The 23,747-nt window shown below is 40.4% G+C and overlaps 1 protein-coding gene across 2 annotated transcripts in view; it reads left to right on the forward strand.

Moving 5' to 3' along the window:
- LOC101739339 (homeobox protein orthopedia) overlaps positions 1-21,796 on the forward strand; it is a 59,321-nt gene extending 37,525 nt beyond the window's left edge. For both annotated transcript variants that reach the window (XM_038021221.2, XM_012696619.4), the window contains exons 5-8: positions 13,225-13,390; positions 13,832-13,984; positions 16,096-16,215; positions 16,873-21,796. In XM_038021221.2, coding sequence (XP_037877149.1) covers positions 13,225-13,390; positions 13,832-13,984; positions 16,096-16,215; positions 16,873-17,021 — 588 coding nt within the window. In that variant the 3' untranslated portion in view covers positions 17,022-21,796. The remainder of the gene's footprint in view (positions 1-13,224; positions 13,391-13,831; positions 13,985-16,095; positions 16,216-16,872) is intronic.
- The last annotated feature ends 1,951 nt before the right edge of the window (positions 21,797-23,747 follow it).

Consider the following 23,747-nt stretch of genomic DNA (forward strand, 5'->3'; position numbering starts at 1 on the left):
ACAAAAGTCATAAATGAACTATTCCAAATGTTTCATAAAGTAAGCTTGACTTATAATACTCTGCACTATTACAAAAGTGACACGTAGTCTTCTACATTACATAAAACATTACATTTGTTTCTAGTTTCGAAGAATTTGATCAGGAATAAAACAAAAAAACTTCATTAATAAATTTACTTCTATGCTTTCCAATTTATCTCCATACATCAGATACACAAAATAAATAAATCTGGAAAGAAAATTATATATCGATGAAAAATGTATCGATAAAATGTTGATAGCCTTGTCCCATCACTACAGAGTTCGATTTACGCTTGCGCGCGTGTGTATCGAGCGGGTCGAGTCGTGCACTACTGTTACATACATACATACATACACCACACATTATACATATTATGTAGTAACGTAGAACCAGTAGGTATACAACACAAACAACACAAAAAAGTTGAAAATAAACTTTATATTTTTTTCCCTCTCTAATCTTCTCCTTTGTCTCCACCTTATCCCACTAGGTGGGGGCACAGCGAATTTGTCTATTCCATTCTCCTTTATCAGCCGTCATCTCAACACTCACTCCTCTCTCTCTCATATTGAAGTCACTCACTTTTGAAGTCGTCGTGGCCTAAAGGATAAGACGTCCGGTGCATTAGTATCTAGCGATGCACCGGTGTTCGAATCCCGCAGGCGGGTACCATTTTTTCTAATGAAATACGTACTCAACAAATGTTCGCGATTGACTTCCACGGTGAAGGAATAACATTGTGTAATAAATATCAAACCCGCAAAATTATAATTTGCGTAATCACTGGTGGTAGGACCTCTTGTGAGTCCGCGCGGGTAGGTACCACCGCCCCGCCTATTTCTGCCGTGAAGCAGTAATGCGTTTCGGTTTGAAGGGTGGGGCAGCCGTTGAAACTATACTGAGACCTTAGAACTTATATCTCAAGGTGTGTGGCGCATTTACGTTGTAGATGTCTATGGGCTCCAGTGACCACTTAACACCAGGTGGGTTGTGAGCTCGTCCACACATCTAAGCAATAAAAAAAATCATATCGTCATTCACACACTCCATCCATGTCTTCTTCGGTTGACCTCTTCCCCCTCTACCTTGCACTACCATTCCCATATATTTTATGAGAACCTCGTGTTCATTCAGTTTATTCGTTTTACATTCCGTCTTTTACTGTCTTCGTAGGTAGATTTAAGAACAGCCTACCTGACGTTAAGCTTTCATTGTCGCTCATGGACTTTAATAGTATCAGGGCACAGCCGACCTACTGGCTACAGCTGGAGGCTCTCCTCAAAGTTCTTTCAAAGGGTATAGCGATCTGGAAAAAACCGTAAAGCGAATCTCATTCCGGAAAGCTGGATGGTACGTGGCAAAAAAGATCTCTGAATGAATACAGTTGTTCCAGTAAAACACGTAAAAGACCATTATTGCTTCGTAGACACACAGGTTTGACACGAGCCACCAGGCCGGAACATGACCTTTTGAATTACAATTTTCATGATCATGTGCAATTTTGACCTAAACAGTTGATACTCCGACTTCATGCCTCCAGATAAGTGGCTAGATTCATGTCTATAATGTCTTTATGCTCATCAAACAACTTAAAGCCGTTGACAATACCCATGTGTACTCGTCAAGTGCTAACAAAATACAGGAACAATTATATTAGAACTAACTTTTGCCCGCGACTTCATCCGCGTGGAATAGTTCACAAATAATGCTTTATTTTAGAACAAATTTGGTTAGCATAAAAACGTTATAGTGAGCCAACCTTAACATATAGACATGTGCTGTCCCGGACTTTTTTTAGATCTTTTAAAGGGGAACAATTCTGTCATACATTATTTTAGCGAAACTTTAACCGTTTCTGCAGCGCACGCAGCGGAAGCTCTCAAAAGGGAAAAAAACCCTGGCCATTCTATATCTATACTATTATAAAGCTGAAGAGTTTGTTTGTTTGAACGCGCTTATCTCAGGAACTACTGGTCCGATTTTGAAACATTCTTTATTAGTGCTCCGCTTGTATTGGTCTTAAGGTGATGTTATATAGCCTATAGCGTTCCTCAATAATTGGGCTATCTAACACTGAAATAATTTTTCAAATCGGACCATTCGTTCCTGAGATTAACGCGTTCAAACAAACAAACTCTTCAGCTTTATAATATCAGTATAGATATAGAAGGGCCAGGATATTACTCGGTGTGCGGTCGATAGGTACATTGCTATATTCAATCCTAAAACCTTCACCATCACACAGCTCTAGCACGGATCAAAGAACTCACGAAGCCACGTCATAGATTTTCGAATGTCCATGTTAATGATACATTTCACAAGCGCACGGCCGCGCCGCCCTATAAAACATTGAAAAAACTAGCGATTCACGATGTTTTCACAAAACGTATGCGCGTGAGGATGTTGTTAGCGGGCGCTGTTTGTTGGTCGTGAGGGCGAGCGGGAAGCGGGCTCGGTGTTGAGCGGTAGCGGAAACGACGCCGGGTGACCATCAATCTATATATATAAAAATGAATTGCTGTTCGCTAAAACTCGAGAACGGCTGGACCGATTTGGTTAATTTTGGTCTTGAATTATTTGTGGAAGTCCAGAGAAGGTTTGAAAAGTAGATAAATATGAAAATGCTCGGAATCAAATAGAAATACCAATTTTGTTTTTCCTTTGATGTGTCCCCCGTCGGACGGATTCCTTTTGTTTGTTTTAAGTTTATTATTTTATACAAAAGTTTAGGTCTTCTATTTATCGATTGAGGCACTACGAAGTCTACCGGGTCAGCTAATAATACGTTTTTGTAAGGATAAGTGCGAACACTTAAAGCGTGGGCTAAATAAATAAAAAGCAAAAACAGATTTTTTAAGCATCACCCAAGGATCCGGTAATGTCCAAAGCAGTTCGAAAACGGAATGCGAATGCATCTGCTCTCTTTGACGGGCCCACCAGCTGCCGCCTACACCCCCTGATATTGTACAAATCCGTTTTATAATACTATATCACGATTCCGAGGAGCTGTAGGGTTGCTGAACGTGAATTTCCCAGCCACAATCATAAAAAATGAACATATCTTCAATACAACTAAACTTCTAATAAGTAATAATTGCTTCCTACAATCTCAGAACAGACAGTTCGGTACAAGTAGTAAGTAGTAATGTAGTTTAATTGTAGCACCATATCAATAAGAGATTCCAATATACCAAGAAAACTGCCATGAATAATTTAATTTCCCAAAAATCTCACAAGGACATGTTCGTAAATTATTACTTTTTGGAATTAAGATATAATAATATGCTTGATTTGAAGACAATACCATATAATTCTCGATGTTGCTTTAAAATTACAAAGACAATTAATTTTTATCATGCTCATATCTTTTTAGTTATTTAATCTTATTTTTGTACTTAGTTTGGCAATTGTATATTTTCCTTTTTTTCTGTTTTTTAAATTTACCTGTAATAATCTAAATCTGTGTGAAAGGCCTTTTAAATCATTATGTATGATGAGGATATTCGAAACTTGTCACTAAAAAGGGAAGCCATTACTGTGGCTATTATTATGACCCTTGTATTCTGATTCGTGACTTCGACTTGGTACCTAAGTTTGGGCAGTAGCTGTGATCTCTATGGGCTCAGAAAACAGCTTAACACGTACGACGAATTAGCCTAGCCTAGTTACGCAAACATATATAATATAATGTGGGTATCTTGTGATTCATAAAAATCGCTACCGCTCGTAACTACAGTCGCTAGCTTACTCTCCGCGGCCGCTAAGTAGAAAATCAAACAACAGACGGTAGCAACCGAAACACACATGCATCTTAAAAGGAATATATCTGCTCTAATTGGGCAACTATTCTTGTAATGTTCACATGAAAAATACTTTTTAATGACCTAATTGATAGGTACAGATATTGTTCCCATCCATCTGTATTCGTTGTAAGGTTAAGCTGTAAGATTTATAATTCAATTTTACAAAAACTAGTGGTCCCGGACCGCAGTAGTTTTTCTATTCAACTATAATTAATTGAAATTATAAGTTTGGACATTATTATGGTTCTATTTATTATTCATCATAATCATATAAAATAAATTCATCATATCATTATATTGTCAGAGATTTATTATACTTCTATAATCACAGATTTCGTCAAGACTACATACACTATAGAGACATATTAATAAAGACAAACAATATTTAGTCTATTCTCAACTTGACCACAGCTAAGTTTGACAAAAAAGAAATAGATGCTTGCGTGTGTGTGTCAAATACATGGTAGTGAGTATAATGTTTTTTTATTGATTTAATGTATTTTTTGTGTATAATAAAAAAAAATATTAGCATTCTGCACTCCTTCTCTATATTCTCTACTAGCGACCCCCTTCGCTACGCTTCAGAAACATCAAATTTTATTATTGATAGTTGAGCCCTGCGATGTTACCCGCGGTTATTGTCGTACCGCGAGTGACGCCGCGGGTCGAAGCTTGTCTAAAAAGTAGTTTTTTTTTATTGCCTTTGTAGGCAGACGAGCATACGGCCCACCTGATGGTAAGTGGTTACGTCGCTCATGGAAGTCAACAATGCCAGGGGCAGAGCCAAGCCGCTGCCTACCTAGTAGTAGTAGTAGTAGTTGCTTAGTATTTTTTTTATAGAATGGCTCGGTTGAAGTCGTCGTGGCCTAAAGGATAAGACGTCCGGTGCATTCATATCGAGCGATGCAACGGTGTTCGAATCCCGCAGGCGGGTACCAATTTTTCTAATGAAATACGTACTTAACAAATGTTCACGATTGACTTCCACGATGAAGGAATAACATCTTTATTACTAATATTATAAAGAGGAAAGATTTGTTTGTTTGTTTGTTTCGAATAGGCTCCGAAACTACTGGACCGATTTGAAAAATTATTTTTCCATTAGAAGCCGACATTGTCCCTGATGAACATAGGCTACTTTTTTTTATTTATTTTTTTGGTTTCATGTGTGTTTTCATGTTTCCGAAGCGAAGCGAGGGCGGGTCGCTAGTCGTGCAATAAAAATCAAACCCGCAAAATTATAATTTGCGTAATTACTGGTGGTAGCACCTCTTGTGAGTCCGCACGGGTAGGTACCACCACCCCGCCTATTTCTGCCGCGAAGCAGTAATGCGTTTCGGTTTGGAGGGTGGGGCAGCCGTTGTGACTATACTGAGACCTTAGAACTATATCTCAAGGTGTGTGGCGCATTTACGTTGTAGATGTCTCCATAGACATGCTCCAGTAACCACTTAACACCAGGTGGGCTGTGAGCTCGTCCACACATCTAACCAATAATAAAAAAAAAACGCCTTAGAGGTTGAGTTTGCCAATGTCACAGTATAAACAAAAATGACCGATACTTAAAGAAAAAAATTATCTACATCTTTCCACACGCGAATCTGTGATTTTAAGAATGGAACACCAGTTTCCGGACGCAAGAATGACGGCAAGCGACGTCCGCCATTACACCAATACTTTTTAGCAACGCATCTATTTTATATTTCTCTTATATTGAGTCTTTAATTTGTCATATATAGGTACAATAGATATCTCAAAACAATAAATACAATTCACGCTCAATTACCAAAACGTAACAGTGGACTCACTTTAATTCTTCGCCGAAGCGCCGGCAACATGATATGTACTAACACGATGGACTAGGGAGTCCATCCTACGGAAGACGAAGGAGTGCACCTAACACAAACAAACACACAAACATGAGTGGAACGTGAAACTACTGCTTACTTAGTACCCTCTTAATTGACAAAAAGAATTGAACTCTCTCATTGACAAGCAGACCGGTCATCGTTCTCGGCGAACTCTTGCGACGAAGGGCTTGACGAGTAAATTAACCCACAAACACAGCCCACTGAATTTCTCACAGGATATTCTCAGTGGGTCGCGTTTCCGATCCGGTGGTAGATTCTACGAAGCACGGCTCTTGCTAGGGCCAGTGTTGGCAACATCATCAGGTTTCCCCGTGAGCTCAGCTACTAGTTAAGGTTACGCTTAAGTTTAAAAAAAAAGACAAGCAGACGACTTATTTAAAACGAAACAATAAAATAATTTTCACTTCCAACCCTATTCTTAAGGATAATCGCAAATCCATGAGAGATAGCAGCGATCCCTCCGCGATCCTGCATCATCACTCAATACGTCAAAAGTTCGGAACTTTTGTAAGTTTTAAGGAATAGTTTTGCAGGAAAATATAGATTTAACAGATTTGTAAAGAAATAGTATTTATCTCATTATTCAAATACGTGCTCTTTATCGATTACTGCATGAGATATTTGCATATTTACTGGTGGTAATGCGTAGAGTGAGGACACTTGGGGTGATACAAATTACAGACGTAATGCATACTTGAGCTGCTAACAGTTTCAATGCTCTAGCTGACTGCCCTGAACTGGACATTTTCAACACTTCTACTAAGATTACTAGGAGAACATTAGTCAGTCGATGGTTGAATGCAAATATTTAATTAATTATTTTCTATTTACTACGTTTTTCTGATTTTTTTTTCAAATTGTTGTTATTTTTGTTTTTGTTTTACGTTTTACTTTAATTATTTAATTCTAGGCGATGCGACGCCCCAATCGTTTGTAGTTATTCAAATGCGGAGACATTTAAATGGTTTTTAGTTGTAAGATTAGATTTTATATAGCAAAGTTCACTGTTTGTCTTCCAAATAAAATAAAATAAAATACCATAATCCTGACAATTTATACCGCGATTGCAAGCCTTCTGGGTTGAAGAGTGGGGCAGCCGTTGTACATTTGAGGTTTCGACCTCATGTGAGTGACGCCATCGACGTTATTATTACTATTGGACACGGTCTCTGCTTAACACTAGATGAACCTAGAGTTTGTCTATTCGACTACAACAATAAAATTAACAAGATTATTTTAATTTCTACGGTTGATACATGTTAGCAATTGTTATCATTAGATTTTATTGCTTCTCCGCAACCCGCAGTAATGAGGTAGTTGGAAAAAAAATATGTTCAAAGAATATCTGTAAGTTTTCACGATGACCGCGCGAGTGAGAGAGACGGCGTACAGCTGGAAAGAAGAGGAGGGGTATAGTAATTTCCAAGCTGTCAAGTGCACGCCCTCCGCCTAGAGCGACGGGGACCAATGCTCCACACATCCGTGGGGTTTATCTTCTGTCAATTTGTCAATTTTAAAATGAAATTGTATTTGTTTGCAATATCTTTAGGTATGTCGTAATCGACTGGTACCTGGCACGCTTCACTAGATAGAGCTCCCAGGTGTAAACTTCGAATAGTCACGACTAGACGTGTTTAAGGGCTCGACGAGTAAATTAACCCATAGACACAACCCACTGAGTTTGTCGCCGGATCTTCTCAGTGGGTCGCGTTTCCGATCCAGTGGTAGATTCTGCAAAGCACGGCTCTTGCTAGGGTTCGTGTTAGCAAAGTCGTCAGGTTGGAGCCCCGTGAGCTCACCTACTAGCTCGGTGAATCTCGAAAATCGAGGTTATTAGAATAGGTAAGAAAAAATAATATTTAAAATTTCACTATTTATTCAAAAATATTCAATTCAAAAATTCAAATTTATTAAAATTTATTTTTTATTTTTAAGTTGGATTTTCTATAAAAGCGTATTATGTTAGTTTTTGAAACTATTATTTATTTTTAATTTTTTAGTTGAATTTCAATTTTTTCAATTCTTTTTTTTTAATTTTTTTTTAAATATTGTATTGTCATCGGTCTCTAATAATTATACCAAATTTCGAGTTAATCCGACGTTTTGAAGGGGGTCAAAATCATGTTCAAAGATTCCGTTACATACTAACATACATACGTCTGAAGCTAATAAAAGCGTATTAATATGGCTGAAACGCAATTTAATACGAGTCCAAGTGACAGCGGCTAGTGTGGGCCTGCACCGCTGATGTCCCGAAACCAATTCGGCTCGCAACTGAACAGAGCGCGTGCTCATTTGAATATAAAAGTAACAAAATAAGGCACTTCTGTCGTAAAGCACATGGGTCAAAGTTTGGATCCTTGTTAACTGAGCTACCTTTGAAAATCACAGGGAAATCTCAGGCTGGATAGCATTCGGGTGGAACAGCCACTTGATTACCACAATTGAATCTTCAAATGTTCAGTTTAGATATGAGATATCTCAAGGCGAATAGTGACATCCATGACTAATTTTGAAGTCGTCGTGGCCTAAGAGATAAGACGTCCGGTGAATCCGTGTTGAGCGATGCACCTGTGTTCGAATTCCAGGCGGGTACCAATTTTTCTAATGAATTACGTACTCAACAAATGTTCACGATCGACTTCCACGGTGAAGGAATAACATCGTGTAATAAAAGTGAAACCCGCAAAATTATAATTTGCGTAATTACTGGTGGTAGGACCTCTTGTGAGTCCGCGCGGGTAGGTACCACCGCCCTGCCTATTTCTGCCGTGAAGCAGTAATGCATTTCAGTTTGAAGGCTGGGGCAGTCGTTGTAACTATACTCGAGACCTTAGAACTTATATCTCAAGGTGGGCGGCGCATTTACGTCGTAGATGTCTATGGGCTCCAATAACCACTTAACATCAGGTGGGCTGTGAGCTTGTCCACCCATATAAGCAATAAATAAATAAAGTTTTGATCTCAAGGCGAATAGAGACATCCACGGCTCATGTCTATGGACTCCTGTGACTAGCCAATAGGACGGTTTCGATCTTACCTATATCCTCGGCCACAGTCAGTTGATAAATCGCAATAGAAATATTTGTCCGTCCACCCTTACGCTCTAAGATTAAGGAAATCTGCGGCTCGAGCCCTTCGTGGGAGATCATCAATCAGAGCGGTCCGTGATTTATCGGCACAGATTATTGGCGCTGAAGGGAGACCGGGGAAGGGTCAGAAAACGTTGCTTTTCAATTCGACTACGGATAATCCTTGGAAAATCTATTTGGCAAGATCAGAAGGCGACCTTAAAATTTGGTTTTGTAGATAAATAAATGAGCTTGAGATATGAAATACGAGTATATGGTAATTCATTTCAACTTCTGTTCAGAGCGGATGTTTTGGAGTCGTTTTCGGTAAAATATTTTCGATATTTTATTTTTTTCCTCCTACCTAACTAGGTAATTACCAGTAGTCTCGAGGAGCGAGTATGATTTCGGTGGTTGTGCAGGCGAGATCACGGGACTCACCCAGAGAGTTTGCTAACGCCAACAATTTTAGTTCTAAATTATGATACGGATTCATTTTAAAAATAAAAAATAAACATGATTTATTTGGAAGTCGATCTAAAATATATTTTTTAATCTTGCGAAAGGCTCATCAAGGTCCCAAACAAGGAACAATGTAAGAAAATGATTGTATCGTCATCGATTACTGCAAATTTTCAAGTTGATTGGACGCGTTGATGTTTGTAAGAATTACATTAAATAACTTCCTTACAAATGGCGACAGGTCTTTGCAACAGCATGCGATCGTAGAATGCCCCTTAAGCTCAAGGGAAACATTTACAAAACAATCATTAGACCTGTCGTGCTGTATGAATCTGAATATTGGGCGACGAAAGTAAAGCATGAAATAGGATTGCATGCGGCAGAGATGCGAATGTTGAGATGGATGTGTGGTGACAAGAATGGACAAGATAAGGAATGGGTATATCAGAGGAAGTGTGAAAGTAGCCCCGGTAATTGACAAATTAAAGAGCGGACGGTTAGCGTGGTATGGACATGTGATGCGTAGAGAGAAGATGCATGTGACTAGGAGATGTATGGAAATGGTAGTGCAAGGTAGAGGGGGAAGAGGTCGATCGAAGAAGACATGGATGTAGTGTATGAATGACGATATGAAAGAGGAGTGAGTGTTGAGACAACGGCTGATAGAAGAGAATGGAATAGAAAAATTCGCTGTGACGACCCCACATAGTGGGATAAGGTGGAAACAAAGAAGAACAGAACTTCCTTACACATCTGGCTCTGTCCAGTTGCTAGTGCTATAGAAAAAAAATTCGGTTTTAGTGCACGAGAGATAGTCTGGAAGACGTTTCATGGGGAAGGATTTATTTTATAACTAACTAGCGACTCGCCCTCTTTTTGCTGCGGGAACTATAATTTATTAATGATCTTATTGATTATTCTTTTATACAAATCTGGTCCTGACATTAACAAACACAATAAATAAAAAAAGTGTGTGTGTCCGCTCCGACGCACGACTGGAGTTTACTGGATATAAAAAATTAAACGAAACAATACGAGAAATAGTTCTATATTACGACAACACGATACACTACAGATTATTAACAAATTAACGAGACACAAAACAAACGACTAACAAATATATGAAAATACAATAATGAGAGAAACGCGCGATCAGTACGAGGCTTTGTGGCGGACTGCCGGCGCAGCAGCCCGGCGTCACCTGCGATAACGCATTTCGTGTGACATGCGCAATCAGGCGCATAACGCATTTCGTGTGACATGCTAGTACGATTTTGGTCCCCATAATTTTCATACCCCGGGCCTATATATGTAAATCGATTCTAAAGGAGTAAACTCCAAAAACGAACGTAACAAACAAAAAATGTAATCTTTTTTTCTTTTTCTATTAACAGTTCACTATTTTGGCGATAGTGGATTACAAATAAAAGATAGATATATGTATACTGTCACGGGCTTTTTGTAGGACAATATGTAACTCCAACGGTTCTTCAGGCCTCAAAAAATAGCTCGCAGATAGTAATTTTTTTCCTTCTTACTTGACAATAATAATTATCGTTATATTTTGGGTAATTCACACTATATTTTTTATGAATTGTGTGTGTGTTAACCCATGTGTTATTTTGATGTGTAAGCTTAGTGTCACACTTATTTATCTGGTATCCACAGCCTAATAAATTAGTTTCAAGCTCTTTAGCTCTAAAAATGACGATGAAAAATGACTTCCATAAAAAATTTCACCCTTTCAACCCTTTACAACTCTTTTTCGCATTAAAAAGTTGCCTATGTCCTTTCTCAGGTTCTAGACTATCTGTGTACCAAATCTCAATCAAATCGGTTGAGTAGTTTTGACGTGAAACCGCGACAGACAGACAGAATTACTTTCGCATTTATAATATATTATTAAGTATGGATCTCGGCGAAAGCACTCAAGCTTAGAACGAAAATATTCCCAAAAATGTTATGATAATTTCCAAATGCTATTTTCATTGTAAAATGAAGCGCCACGCTAACAAAGTGCTAAAACATTCGGCAACATCGCGTCTGCCCGCGAATTACTGAGAAGACGGGAACGAAAGCGATCATTGCGTTTGTACCTCACATATTCACGAGTGCTCGCCAGGGGTCACGCACACTAACGCAATCAGAGTACAATGTGACAACGAAGTCTCATCCGTTAGTACAACGGTGATACCATCATACAGACCAGGCGTTCCCAAACTTATTTTGTCTACTGCCCACTTTGAGAATAAATTCTTTTTTAACGCTCTTTTTCACCTATTAAAAACCACAATAGCGGGAGCTCAGTCGGTGTCTAACAATCCTCCTAGATGAAATTAATAATCGCCTCCCAAGCCTCTACACAACGCCCCTTTTTCTGGGTCTCTTACCGCCCCCCTTTAGGCCTTTAGCGCCCACAAGGTGGCATTATCGCCCACTTTGGAAAAGGCTGATATATACCAAAATTCACGATTACTTCGTAGCAGAAATAGGCAGCATAGTGGTACATTCCTGTATCGACATTAACCCCACGAAAAGCACAGCGGTGCTCTTCAAAAGGGGTCGCCCTCCGAACACCACGCTGAGCATCCCTCTCCCGACTAGGCGCGTCAACACCCCCGCCCCCGCCGTTCGCCCAATCACGATGTACGACCAGCCCATACCGTGGGCCCCGAAGGTCAAATATTTAGGCGTCACCCTCGACAGTAGGATGACATTCCGCCCCCACATCAAGACGGTACGCGATCGTGCCGCCTTCATCCTAGGACGTCTCTACCCGATGATATGTAGGCGAAGTAAAATGTCCCTTAGAAATAAGGTGACACTCTACAAAACTTGCATACGCCCCGTCATGACCTATGCAAGTGTAGTGTTCGCTCACGCGGCCCGCATACACTTAAAATCCTTTCAAATTATTCAATCCCGTTTTTGCAGGATAGCCGTCGGAGCCCCGTGGTTCGTCAGGAACGTCGACCTCCATGACGACCTGGACTTAGAGTCCATCAGTAAGTATCTGCAGTCGGCGTCCATGCGCCACTTCGATAAAGCGGCACGACACGAGAACCCTCTCATCGTGGCCGCCGGTAACTACATTCCCGATCCTGCGGACAGAATGGAAAGCAGTCGACGTCGCCCTAAACACGTCATCTCGGATCCTCCTGATCCACTAACGGTGCTTTTAGGTACTTCAAGCACCGGTCACCGTTCTCGTCGAACCCGTCGCTTGCGACGAAGGGCTCGACGAGTAAATTAACTCTCAGACACAGCCCACTGAGTTTCTCGCCGGATCTTCTCAGTGGGTCGCGTTTCCGATCCGGTGGTAGATTCTGCGAAGCACGACTCTTGCTAGGGTTCGTGTTAGCAACATCGTCAGGTTTGAGCCCCGTGAGCTCACCTACTAAAGTTAAGGCTACGCTGAAATAGCCGCTAGGGCTATCAGCTTAGGTAGGATAAAAAAAAAAAAAACATTCCTGAACAGGCTAACAATACGTCCTACCACTGACGAATGACAGAGACTGGTGGAGCTTCTGATCAGCTGTCGCGACTGGCTCGTGTTGAGTGACCATTGTCCACTCTTGGTCGTCGACTATCGTCTCGACGACTCATCGGTCGGGCGTCCTCGGGGTGGCGCCGCGTGTCTGATTATCGTGTTGACCGCGGGAACCCCCCTACTCTGACCGGGTTTTGACCCCGGACGGAGTTCGGACGTCGGGTGTAAGAGTGCAGGGGAGTCGTTTAGTGGGTGGGCCCTAAAATTCCTTGGGCCCACGGTCTGCTCCCAACACCTTGCAGATCGTTGAGTCCCACATACCCCGCGCGCCCCCTAGGCGTGGGGACCTCGAAGGAGGTTCGGCCGCCGGCCCGAAAAAAAAACCCATTGTCCACACAGTTTGGCCATCAATAAAAACAGCTTGACTTTATGCATATTTTTTTTCACACCGCATCAGTGGGTCACGGTCGCTGCAGTGTCGTTTATAACGTCTCTTACCTTTCAGGTCTGGTTCCAGAACAGACGGGCGAAGTGGAAAAAGCGCAAGAAGAGCACCAATGTGTTTAGATCTCCAGGAGCGTTGCTTCCTTCACACGGCTTACCACCGTTCGGGGCTGGGGACGTCTGTGGACCTGGTGTCTTTGCAGACAGACCTTGGTCGATGCCCGCTGGTGAGTTAGTGAAAACTCTACGTCTTGAAGATCATATCATATTTCGCCAGAGTGAGTTTGATCCCATTGGGTTTTCGGCATATCTTCTCCCAGGTCTTCCCAATCAATATATAAGTCTGCGAGTGCCATTAAGCAAAATGAATAACCTTTAATGAAAACTATTACTAGTGGTAGGACCTCTTGTGAGTCCGTGCGGATAGGTACCACCACCCTGCCTATTTATGCCGTGAAGCAGTAATGCGTTTCGGTTTGAAGGTGGGACAGCCGTTGTAACTATACTTGAGACCTTAGAACTTATATCTCGAGGTGGGTGACGCATTTACATTGTAGATGTCTATGGGCTCCAGTAACCACTGAACACCAGGTGGGCTGTGAGCTCGTCCACCTATCTAAGCAATAAATAAAAAAAGCCCCACTATTTTTATTTACTTTCTCTTCCAGGTCTTGGGCAACTATCGCAGTCGGGAGTGTCTATGGGAGGTTTCGGTGCGGGCACCCTGCCGCAGCTCGCCGCGGACCTGAACCCCTCGCTCCCCATCAGCTCAGTGGCGTCGGGACAACCTTACCAGGGACACTATCCGCTGAACTCTTTAGGTAAAAGTCTTCTACAACCAGGATCTAACAGTACTTTGTTTTTTCTTTAAATGCCTTTAACAGTATCTTCCGCTGTCTTCACATAAGTGAAGGTTTAAGTTCGTGGTGACAAAAGCCTCTGACGAACTTGTTTTTGTTCGGTGTAGACTCGCAATGCGTTCCCGAGTACCTGCCTGCTTCACAATGTACCATGGAACTACTTTGTTTGCTGACGCCGTAGCCCTTTATATCAGCTTGTCGAAATGTTGTGACATCATAAAATTTACGAGTCATCGATGTGGAAATTCAAATTCAAATTCAAAATTCAATTCAAATTCAAAATCATTTATTTCAACTTAGATGTCAGTATGACACACTTGTTGAATGTCAAAATACAAATAACAATGTTAACTCTACCACCGGTTCCAAAAAAAGCCACAGTCCTGAGAAGAACCGGCGAAACAAACTCAGCGGGCCTTTTTTTTTGTTTTTTTCTCAAATATTTTCTTCTTTTTTTTTTAAATAAATAGAAATATTCACAATAAAAGAAAAAACAAGTCAAAAAATACAATTAAAAAAATAATAATAATAATGAAAAATGAAAAGGCCAGGAGCGAGCGCCTCATTCCCACGTAGTGCCATCTAGTAAATAATCCTTAACTTTATAATATGCCTTGTTGCACAAACGTTCCTTAACAGATTTCTTAAATCTATGAACAGGTAGTAGTTGAACGTTTAGTGGGATCTTGTTGAAAAGCTGTACACCCAGCCCCCTAAAAGAGTTGCTTATTTTCTTAATTCGAGCCGCCGGCAACGCAAGCCTATGTTTGTTCCTAGTGTTCACATTGTGCAAATCGCAGACTCTGGGGAATTCTTCAATGTTTTTACGCACGTACAATAAATTTTCAAAAATGTATTGGGACGCTAAAGTTAGAATTTTGATTTCCTTAAACTTGTCCCTCAAGGATTCCCTCGGGTGCATATTATAAATAGCACGAATAGCCCTCTTCTGCAGGATGAAAATCATTTCGACATCGGCAGCATTGCCCCATAGCAAAATGCCATAGGACATAACACTATGAAAATAACTAAAATAAACCAGGCGTGCCGTATCTTCATTAATATACATTCGTATTTTTTTTACCGCAAACGCTGCAGAACTAAGCCTACTCGCTAACTTGCATATGTGAGGACCCCACTGCAGCTTGGAATCAACTGTTATACCAAGAAAAACTGTCGAATCCACAAGCTCCAGTGTCTCTCCACTTACAGTAATATTAGTGTCAACTTGTCTAACATTAGGTGTGGTAAATTTTATACATTTTGTTTTTTTGTTATTTAATAACAGATTATTAACACTAAACCAATGTACCACGCGTGAGATAGCATCATTCACATCGTCATAATCTTCCAAATGTCGTTTAATTTTAAACAATAATGATGTATCATCAGCGAATAATACGACCTCGTGACGGGTTTCAATAAACTTAGGTAAATCATTGATATATACAAGAAATAGGAAGGGACCCAATATGGAACCCTGAGGAACACCCATATTAAGTAAAACACCGGAAGATCTCGTTCCTTTAACGTCTACCTTTTGGATTCTTCCGGGAAAATAGATATAACAACCCACAAAGTCAAGAGTGATCACAACCTTTTGGACCCACAATGCGAACGCGGACAGAGATTGGAAGCTTGCAATCAGTGGTGATTTTACACTAGGGGCAGTCGGGGCTAGTACCCAGGGCGGCAAAATTTAGAAAGTGTTTTTTGTTTTTCTTATCAAATTGGTCTATGTAATTAATTAATTCTATAAATAAGAATTTTCTGTTTAATTGATCAATTCATCCATTATTTGCGAATTATAGTTTTGGCACTTTTGGTAAACTTATATTAATAATCAAAATGATTTTTAATCAATTTATTTCTTTGGAGATTTAAAATTTTTGGGGCGGATTTTTTCCGGTGCCCAGGAGCGGCATTTTGTTCAAATCCGGCCCCGGTTGCAATGCTACAAGTTAAACTGTACTATCGCATCACACTGATTGGGCTCAATATTCTTAACGCTCAAAACACCAATATGGAACACAAATGCAAGTTTTCCTTCTAAAATGAAAGTTCCCTTCTAGGAGACACGATGATGTCCTACTGCAACAACATAGCGAGCGGACAACAGGCCTTGGAGGGCTCCCCCACCCCCCCGCACATGGGACACTGCGCCAACAACAACGCGTCGCCTGACGCTTCAGGTAAACTTGCCAGGATCAAGTCAATTCGCAACTTTTCACCGGTGGTAGGACCTTTTGTGAGTCCGCGCGGGTAGGTACCACCACTCTGCCTATTTCTGCCGTGAAGCAGTAATGCGTTTCGATTTGAAGGGTGGGGCAGCTGTTGTAACTATACTGAGACTTTAGAACTTATATCTCAAGGTGGCGGCATTTACGTTAGATGTCTATGGGTAATCACTTATCATGATGCTCTGAGGAATTGTTCGAGATGATACCGGCATCTCGTTTTTACCATCGCACCGCCCGCCACCGGAGTAGAGTTCATCCATACTACCTGGAGCCACTGCGGTCATCCACAGTGCGTTTCCAGAGATTTTTTTTGCCACGTACCATCCGGCTATGGAATTAGCTCCCCTCCATGGTGTTTCCCGAGCGCTATGACATGTCCTTCTTCAAACGAGGCTTGTGGAGAGTATTAAGCGGTAGGCAGCGGCTTGGCTCTGCCCTTGGCATTGCTGAAGTCCATGGGCGACGATAACCACTCACCATCAGGTAGGTCGTATGCTCGTCTGCCTACAAGGACAATAAAAAAATAAAAAATAAAATTTGGGCTGTGAGCTCGTCCTCCCATCTAAGCAAAAAGAATCCCTCAATCTAGTGTAGTGGTTGTGTGTGCAGAGCTGCGCGGGGCGGGGGGCGGCGGGGAGTGCGAGGCGGAGGCGTGGCGCGGACACAGCATCGCCGCGCTGCGCCGCCGCGCCTCCTCGCTCTCGCACATCCCGCCCTACCTCCAGCTCAACTACGACGCGCACAGCCCGGTCTACTGAGGGCCGCCCGCAGGTCCCTGCTGCTCCAAGCGACACCAAGTCGTCCTACGATGATCGACTCCAACAGCTCAGACGTCGATACCAGGCACTACAAGAATCACTTCTTTGAACTAGTAAAATCAATGAAGTTTGTTCACACTAAACAGTATCTATTAGTAACAGTATCTAGTAATATTAAGGCCTGTTCACTTTTTTTTTCCTACTTAAGCGGAGCGCCTTGTGAGTGTATTTCAGCGTAACCTTAACTAGTAGGTGAGCTCACGGGGCTCAAACCTGAGTGATGCTAACACGAACCCTAGCAAGAGCCGTGCTTCGCAAAATCTACCACCGAATCGGAAACGCGACCCACTGAGAAGATCCGGCGAGAAACTCAGTGGGCTGTGTCTGAGGGCCTGTTCACATAAACTAAGTCCTGGTTGAGCTTGTCAATCCCGGCGCGATGCGTTCTACTGAACAAATTGCAGATTATCAAATAACTACGAGACGCATAGCTTAGTCTTACACTAACTTATCTGGTTTCTTTTCAACTATACTAAGTATTCTTTTAGGATTTTCATGGATAATATTGAAGTCATTACTAACAATAATGGTCTCATTGGTCCTATGGTCTATCCATCCTTATCTTGTACCTATCACATCGCCCTTAGCGTTCTGTTGTACTTCATAGGGTCTCATTTAGTTTGTGCGTGCCAAAGCTGAATTAGGTACTCGATCAGATTTTGACCCCGTATCACAAACGAACTAAATGTAAGGAGAGGCCTGGGGAAATTGGATTTTAAAAATAACCTCAATTTTACTGTATTAAGAAAATAGTTAATTATTGCGTGCTTATATCATACCTGGTAAGAGATCTCGTGGACGAGTCCCCATGCGTTGGCCTGATCAGGTGAAAGACCTTACTAAAACCCCACTTAACGAGTGTGTGCGCCGGGCCTCGGTTCGCAAACTATGGAAGACATCTGTCAAGGCTTTAATAAGCAAGCATTTCACATGTCCACGACTGCTCTGCCAAGAGCAACCGATTATGATTATGATGATATCCACTGAGGTCTCTCCTGGCTGGGTGCTTTGGCTGTCTAAGATACTCGAAAGTGGATTTTTGGCTCTTGGTTTACGGTAAAAATGAAATATGTATACAGTGAAACAGAACTACTTAAATACGTACTGTGCTAATTCCAAGTCCTTCGTAATGGTCGCGGCGGCAGCTCCCTTCATTGTTCTCTATAAAAATATGTTGCAACATTATTCATTTGACAAATTTTGAACAAGTAGACACATGCATTTTACGTATAGATTGTGCCACTTATATTATTACAAATACGAAAAAGTATTTATCATACTTTACGATCAGGACTGATAGAGCTGCTACAAAAAACATTACGTTATTCATTTTTGAAATAATCAGAGTTAAAAATTAATTTAAAGCCAAATATCACGTTCACTCCGGCTATGCAAAATTCATATCTACATACAACGTACCTAGTATTTCTTGATATTTACCTAATACGTTAAGTGATATTAGTAAAACTGATCTTATCTTAATCTTCTATTACTTAAACTCATATTTCGTACTCCAATGAATCCTGTCGCCATTTTGTTGTGCTAGTCACGAAGTAGGGTGACAATGTCGTAACTAATAAATTATAGGATATGAAAATCGTGAGCTGTATTCCACAATGTATACGCGTTGGTACAATAATTAACACTTAACATTAATCTAAATTTAAATTAATTAAAGTATTACTTAGTAATTAAGGTAATTTTTATGCGTGTATTTTGCCTGTGTATATATCTTAATTGATCATAAATATACATAATATTAGAGAATTCAATAAAGTATGGTAACAGTGTAAGTTTAAGTTTTGTTTTGTTGTTATTTTGTGTGTCACAAAGTGTCGTTATTTCTATTTTAATTGTATTTATTTTTATTTAAAGCAATATTAAACTTCAAATATACCATAGGTACCTGTATAATAAGATACTTTTTTTTGTACAAATTGACGAGCATGCATTTATAAATCATTAAGATTATTATAGCCAAAGTAGTGGTGTGAAATAAACGCATTGCAGACTCAAATAAATAGGTACCTACTTACTTATGTTACTTGAACTGAATTATTAAAATGAATGAATCTTTCATTCCTCTTCAGGTTTAAAGGTGTTAGCCGACGTTAAATAATGCAGGTTCATCGATTGAAGCGTGTTGGTTTCAAGTAAAATACACCGAGAAGTTTTAATATGTAATTGAATTATTTATGTATGATTTTTCTTAACGTTAAAAAGGTCCGTTTGGCGCCTTTTATTACATTATTTTGTACGTTCCCCTTGCGAACACTACGCAGCCGCCATCTTCTCGTATACGGATATCATTAAGGCTAGCTCGTAACTGTATAGATAGGTGCATATTTAATTTTAATAACTCGGAAACTCACGGCCACTGACCTTAACTTAGACTTTTCATTGTAATGTTCTTATTTAATTAAAAGTGGTTGACAGTTCCTATGTTTATTTTGCAATCGTTCTGTGACCCTTAGTCGTGCGCTTTATACATTTGATGCTCAACTTGACTCATTCGTGAACATATGTGAGTGTATTCACGGAACCCGGTTAAAGTCTTGTCAGCAATAATATCAGCGTCTCTTTTAGTTTTCGATTAGAAGTATATGGGGCTCAGTGCTGAGCTGGTGAATAACCTCGTAGCACCACATAACATTCCACTGGAGCAGTCGTTCACGGCTGGGTGATAGACAGAAAATATACTACATACCTATATATACGAACATTCGGTTCAATACATGTAATCAAAACATTTCTAAATATATCGTCATACACTACATGCAAGATATCTACCCTAGGGATTCACTAAAAGTGTGCCTCTGTGCAGGGCTCGCGATATTGACGGTTCCATCCCGGAGATGAATAATTGACACGTTGTATAGAAACTGTGTACTTAGTGCGAGTTTTTTAACGTTATCGATAGCGTAAAAGTTAACTCAAACTTGTATGCAGCTGGAACAGCGCCCCTAGCGGCAAATGCAGGCAAACGTTCCAACTCCATACAAATTGAGTTAACTTTTACGCTATCGAGAACATTTAAAAACTCACACTAAACACACTAGCTTTTAAATGACGAATGCTTACAAACTATAATCTTTATTCAAGAAGCACTTTTAAGCTTCGGTGGCGTTAGTATCCTTAAATAGAAGCCCGTGACGGCAGAACCGCGGAGCTAACACGTGCAAAATACGAATTAGGTAAAGAGAAATAAGAGAAGATACCATCACTACCGATCGATGAGCAACAGCGTCGTACTGATACTTACTATTACTAGTCGGACAGAATGCTAACATTAAGACAGTCGAACCAGTAGGTGATTAACAGAAATAATTGAAAGGAAAAAATGGCGAATCAATTCTCGGCCAACACCTAGTCAACACAGAATAAAATCATATCGACGGGTGAAAAGCTATTTAATATAAGCGACATTTTGACGTGACAACGTCTTATAATTGAATACATATGAAAATGCTCGGAATTAAATTAATAAAAATAACAATTTTGTTTTCCCTTTGATATGTCCCCTGTCGGACGGATTCGTTTTTTGTACAAAAGTTTAGGTCTTTTATTTATCGTTTGAGGCACTACGAAGTCTGCCGGGTCTTCTTTCTGGTCGTTCCCTCAATGCTGAGGATCGTGACTGTATGTCAATCTTCTCCACTCGGTCAGCTAGTACTAAATAAAACGCACCTTTAATTACAAAGATAAATGACGCGTGTTGAACGAAAAGTCGCTTAAACCAAATGCCCTTTCACTCCTCGATATAACTATTTCACAGTTAAAAACAATTGTATTTATTGCAGTAAGTAACTAATTTAATCACGTTACTAGCTGAGCTATGACTATGACCGGGTATTTTGTTTACAAACGCAATATTCAAATGAACATTTAATTCATACAACATTAGTAAAAATCGTGTTTCCGTCCTTTTTCGAGCACCGTACATTAAATGAGGCCTATAAAATCAAAGGCAGCTAAACGCCATAATGTCGTAAAATGGATTAACAATGGCGCTATCTTGTTTAATTAGTTGGACACGCTTTAGTGTTTTCATGTTATAACAAATGCAGCTCTAACAAATTCAGTTCAAAAATTTTATTTTTACTAAGTACTAATAAACGAAGTTTTATCATTTAAAATTCAGATTATTAGTAATACACTCATTCTTTATAAATCTGCTCTAAAATAAAGAATATCGTAGCTATCCGAACAAAGTTATTTCAGCTTCTCAAACCGGAGTGTTGCTAACACTGGCCCTAGCAAGAGCAGTACTTCGATGGATCGAGAGGATCCGTAATGACGTGTTTAGGGCCGATTTTTGTAGTTTACCTGAATATTTGACAGACTTGGATATAGCTGCCTTTGATTTTATAGGCCTCAAATATCGTTCTGTTGGCGTGTAGCTGAGGGCGGACTATTTAATTACCATGATCAAGAATATAAACCAAAGCTAGAATTCATTTGGTTGAATAAAAATATCCTATTTTATTTTAGGATCATGGTTACAGTATTCCTTTACGCCGTTGCTTCATATATTTTCTTATTCTAAAGAACTGAGTGAAATGACTAGATTTAATAAATGAAATTGGTATTTTAATCATTATAACCGCGAGTTTTTTTTTCTTATAGCTCGCCATGTACTATGTATAGCCAATTAGTATACTGTGTTAGTTTGTAAGTATTATTATACATACGTACAATAAATAGACAATGTTCAATGTTTGTGTTTTATTTATAAATTCACTGTTTACTTTATTCCCCCATTTTTTTATTGCCCTTGTAGGCAAACGAACATACGGCCGATCTTTTTCTTATGATTGAAGCATTACTGGTGGCCCGGAGGCCTTTCCAGTTTCACCAGGACAGGTGGGCGAGCAAAGGCTCAACCAGGAGGGGTGGGATTTGCTAACAGCCAACCGAGCGCTTGCGAAGAAGACCTAACAACTCAAGAGCAGCTGCTTCGCGAATGAATCTAGTACCGGATCGGAATCGCGACCCGCTGAGAAGATCCGGCGAGAAACTCAGCGAGCTGATGCATGGGTTAGGTTGCACGTCGAAGATGGGTGGACGAGCTCACAGCCCACCTGGTGTTAAGTGGTTACTGAAGCGCATAGACATCTACAACGTAAATGCACCACCCATTTTAAGATAAAAGTTCTAACGTCTCAGTATAGTTACAACGGCTACGCCACCCTTCAAACCGAAACGCATTACTGCTTCACGGCAGAAATAGGCAGGGTGGAGGTACCTACCCGCATGGAATCGAGTAGGGGCCCATCTGATGAAGAATGATTGCCCTCGTTAGTGAACGTCAGTAATACGAGCGGCAGAGTTAAACCGCTACCAACCGTAAATTGTTTAACTGCTTAAAAGTAACTAAGAATTCGATTTCCGAATGATTTTCATAATTTTTGTACACCTTCCTCGCTTCGATTACCTTAACGCTAAGGGTCGTGACCACCTCCTCACAACAAGAGCTTATTGTGGATCACTCTACGCCATTTGTTCCTATCTACCGCCGAGTGCAGAGCATCGTGGACTGTGGTATCGAGAGTAGTGTGGATCTGGTCACTCCAACGTCTCCGTCTTCTATCTCGTGGTCTTTTTCCGCCCACTTGAGCAGGGACCATTAGCTTCTCCAACATGCCGTCATCCTTTCTGGCAATGTGGCCAAAGTATTCCAGAACTCTACGCAGGTAGATGGTAGAAAGTCTCGTCTGTATTTGGAGTTCTTAGAGGATTTTGGATGATACAATTTTTGTAGCAAAGACCAAAGAATAATAAAATACCAAACCAAAAATAACAAATATATATGCGGTAGGCAGCGGCTTGGCTCTGCCCCTGGCATTCACTCTGGCATTCACCATCAGGTGGGCCGTATGCCCGTCTGCCTACAAGGGCAATAAAAAAAAAATAATAATAATAATAATAATAATAATAAAGTACCATACTTTAAAAAATATACTTTGATAGAAATAAATAACTACTAGAAAATTGGTCTCAATAACTATTTATTGACCATCTAAAAATGCACTCTTTCATTATAATTAAAATTAACCCTCATGACTTGACAACCGCTAACTATATATCCTACATACCTACCCAGGCAATGAGGCAAAGCAAAGCCGCCGTTGCCCAATACATGTCTTGTCGGATCCACTCTCGGTGCTTTTAGGACTCTCAAGCACCGGTCACCGTCCTCGTCGAACTCATTGACCCCGATGAAGAGTTCGGCGTGCGAACTAGCCCACAGACACAACCCACAGTTTCTCGCTGGATCTCCTCAGTGGGTCACGATTCCGATCCGGTGGTAGATTCAGCGAAGCACTGTTCTTGCCAGGGCTAGTGTTAGTAATTCTCTCAGGTTGAGCCCGTGAGCTCACATATCGGTCCACGTGAAGTTGGAATAGCCCCTTAGGCTACCAACGATCAGGTAGGGAAGAAAATAATTAAACTATTCACCGTTAATAAAATGGAAATGACTGATCAATCAATTTTGTCTTATATAGACCCATCTATCGGCAAAATGTGGAACTGGCTTTCTGTTAGTTCTTGACAGTTTATTTACTTGATTTTTCACAAGTATATTTTTATTCAATCTAAATTGCACCAATCCAAATAATGTCATTTAACACCATCTAGTGCTACTTTTTAAAATCAAAATAACCT

The sequence above is a fragment of the Bombyx mori genome, chromosome 28, assembly GCF_030269925.1.
Source record: "Bombyx mori chromosome 28, ASM3026992v2".
NCBI classification, from domain to species: Eukaryota; Metazoa; Arthropoda; class Insecta; order Lepidoptera; family Bombycidae; genus Bombyx; species Bombyx mori.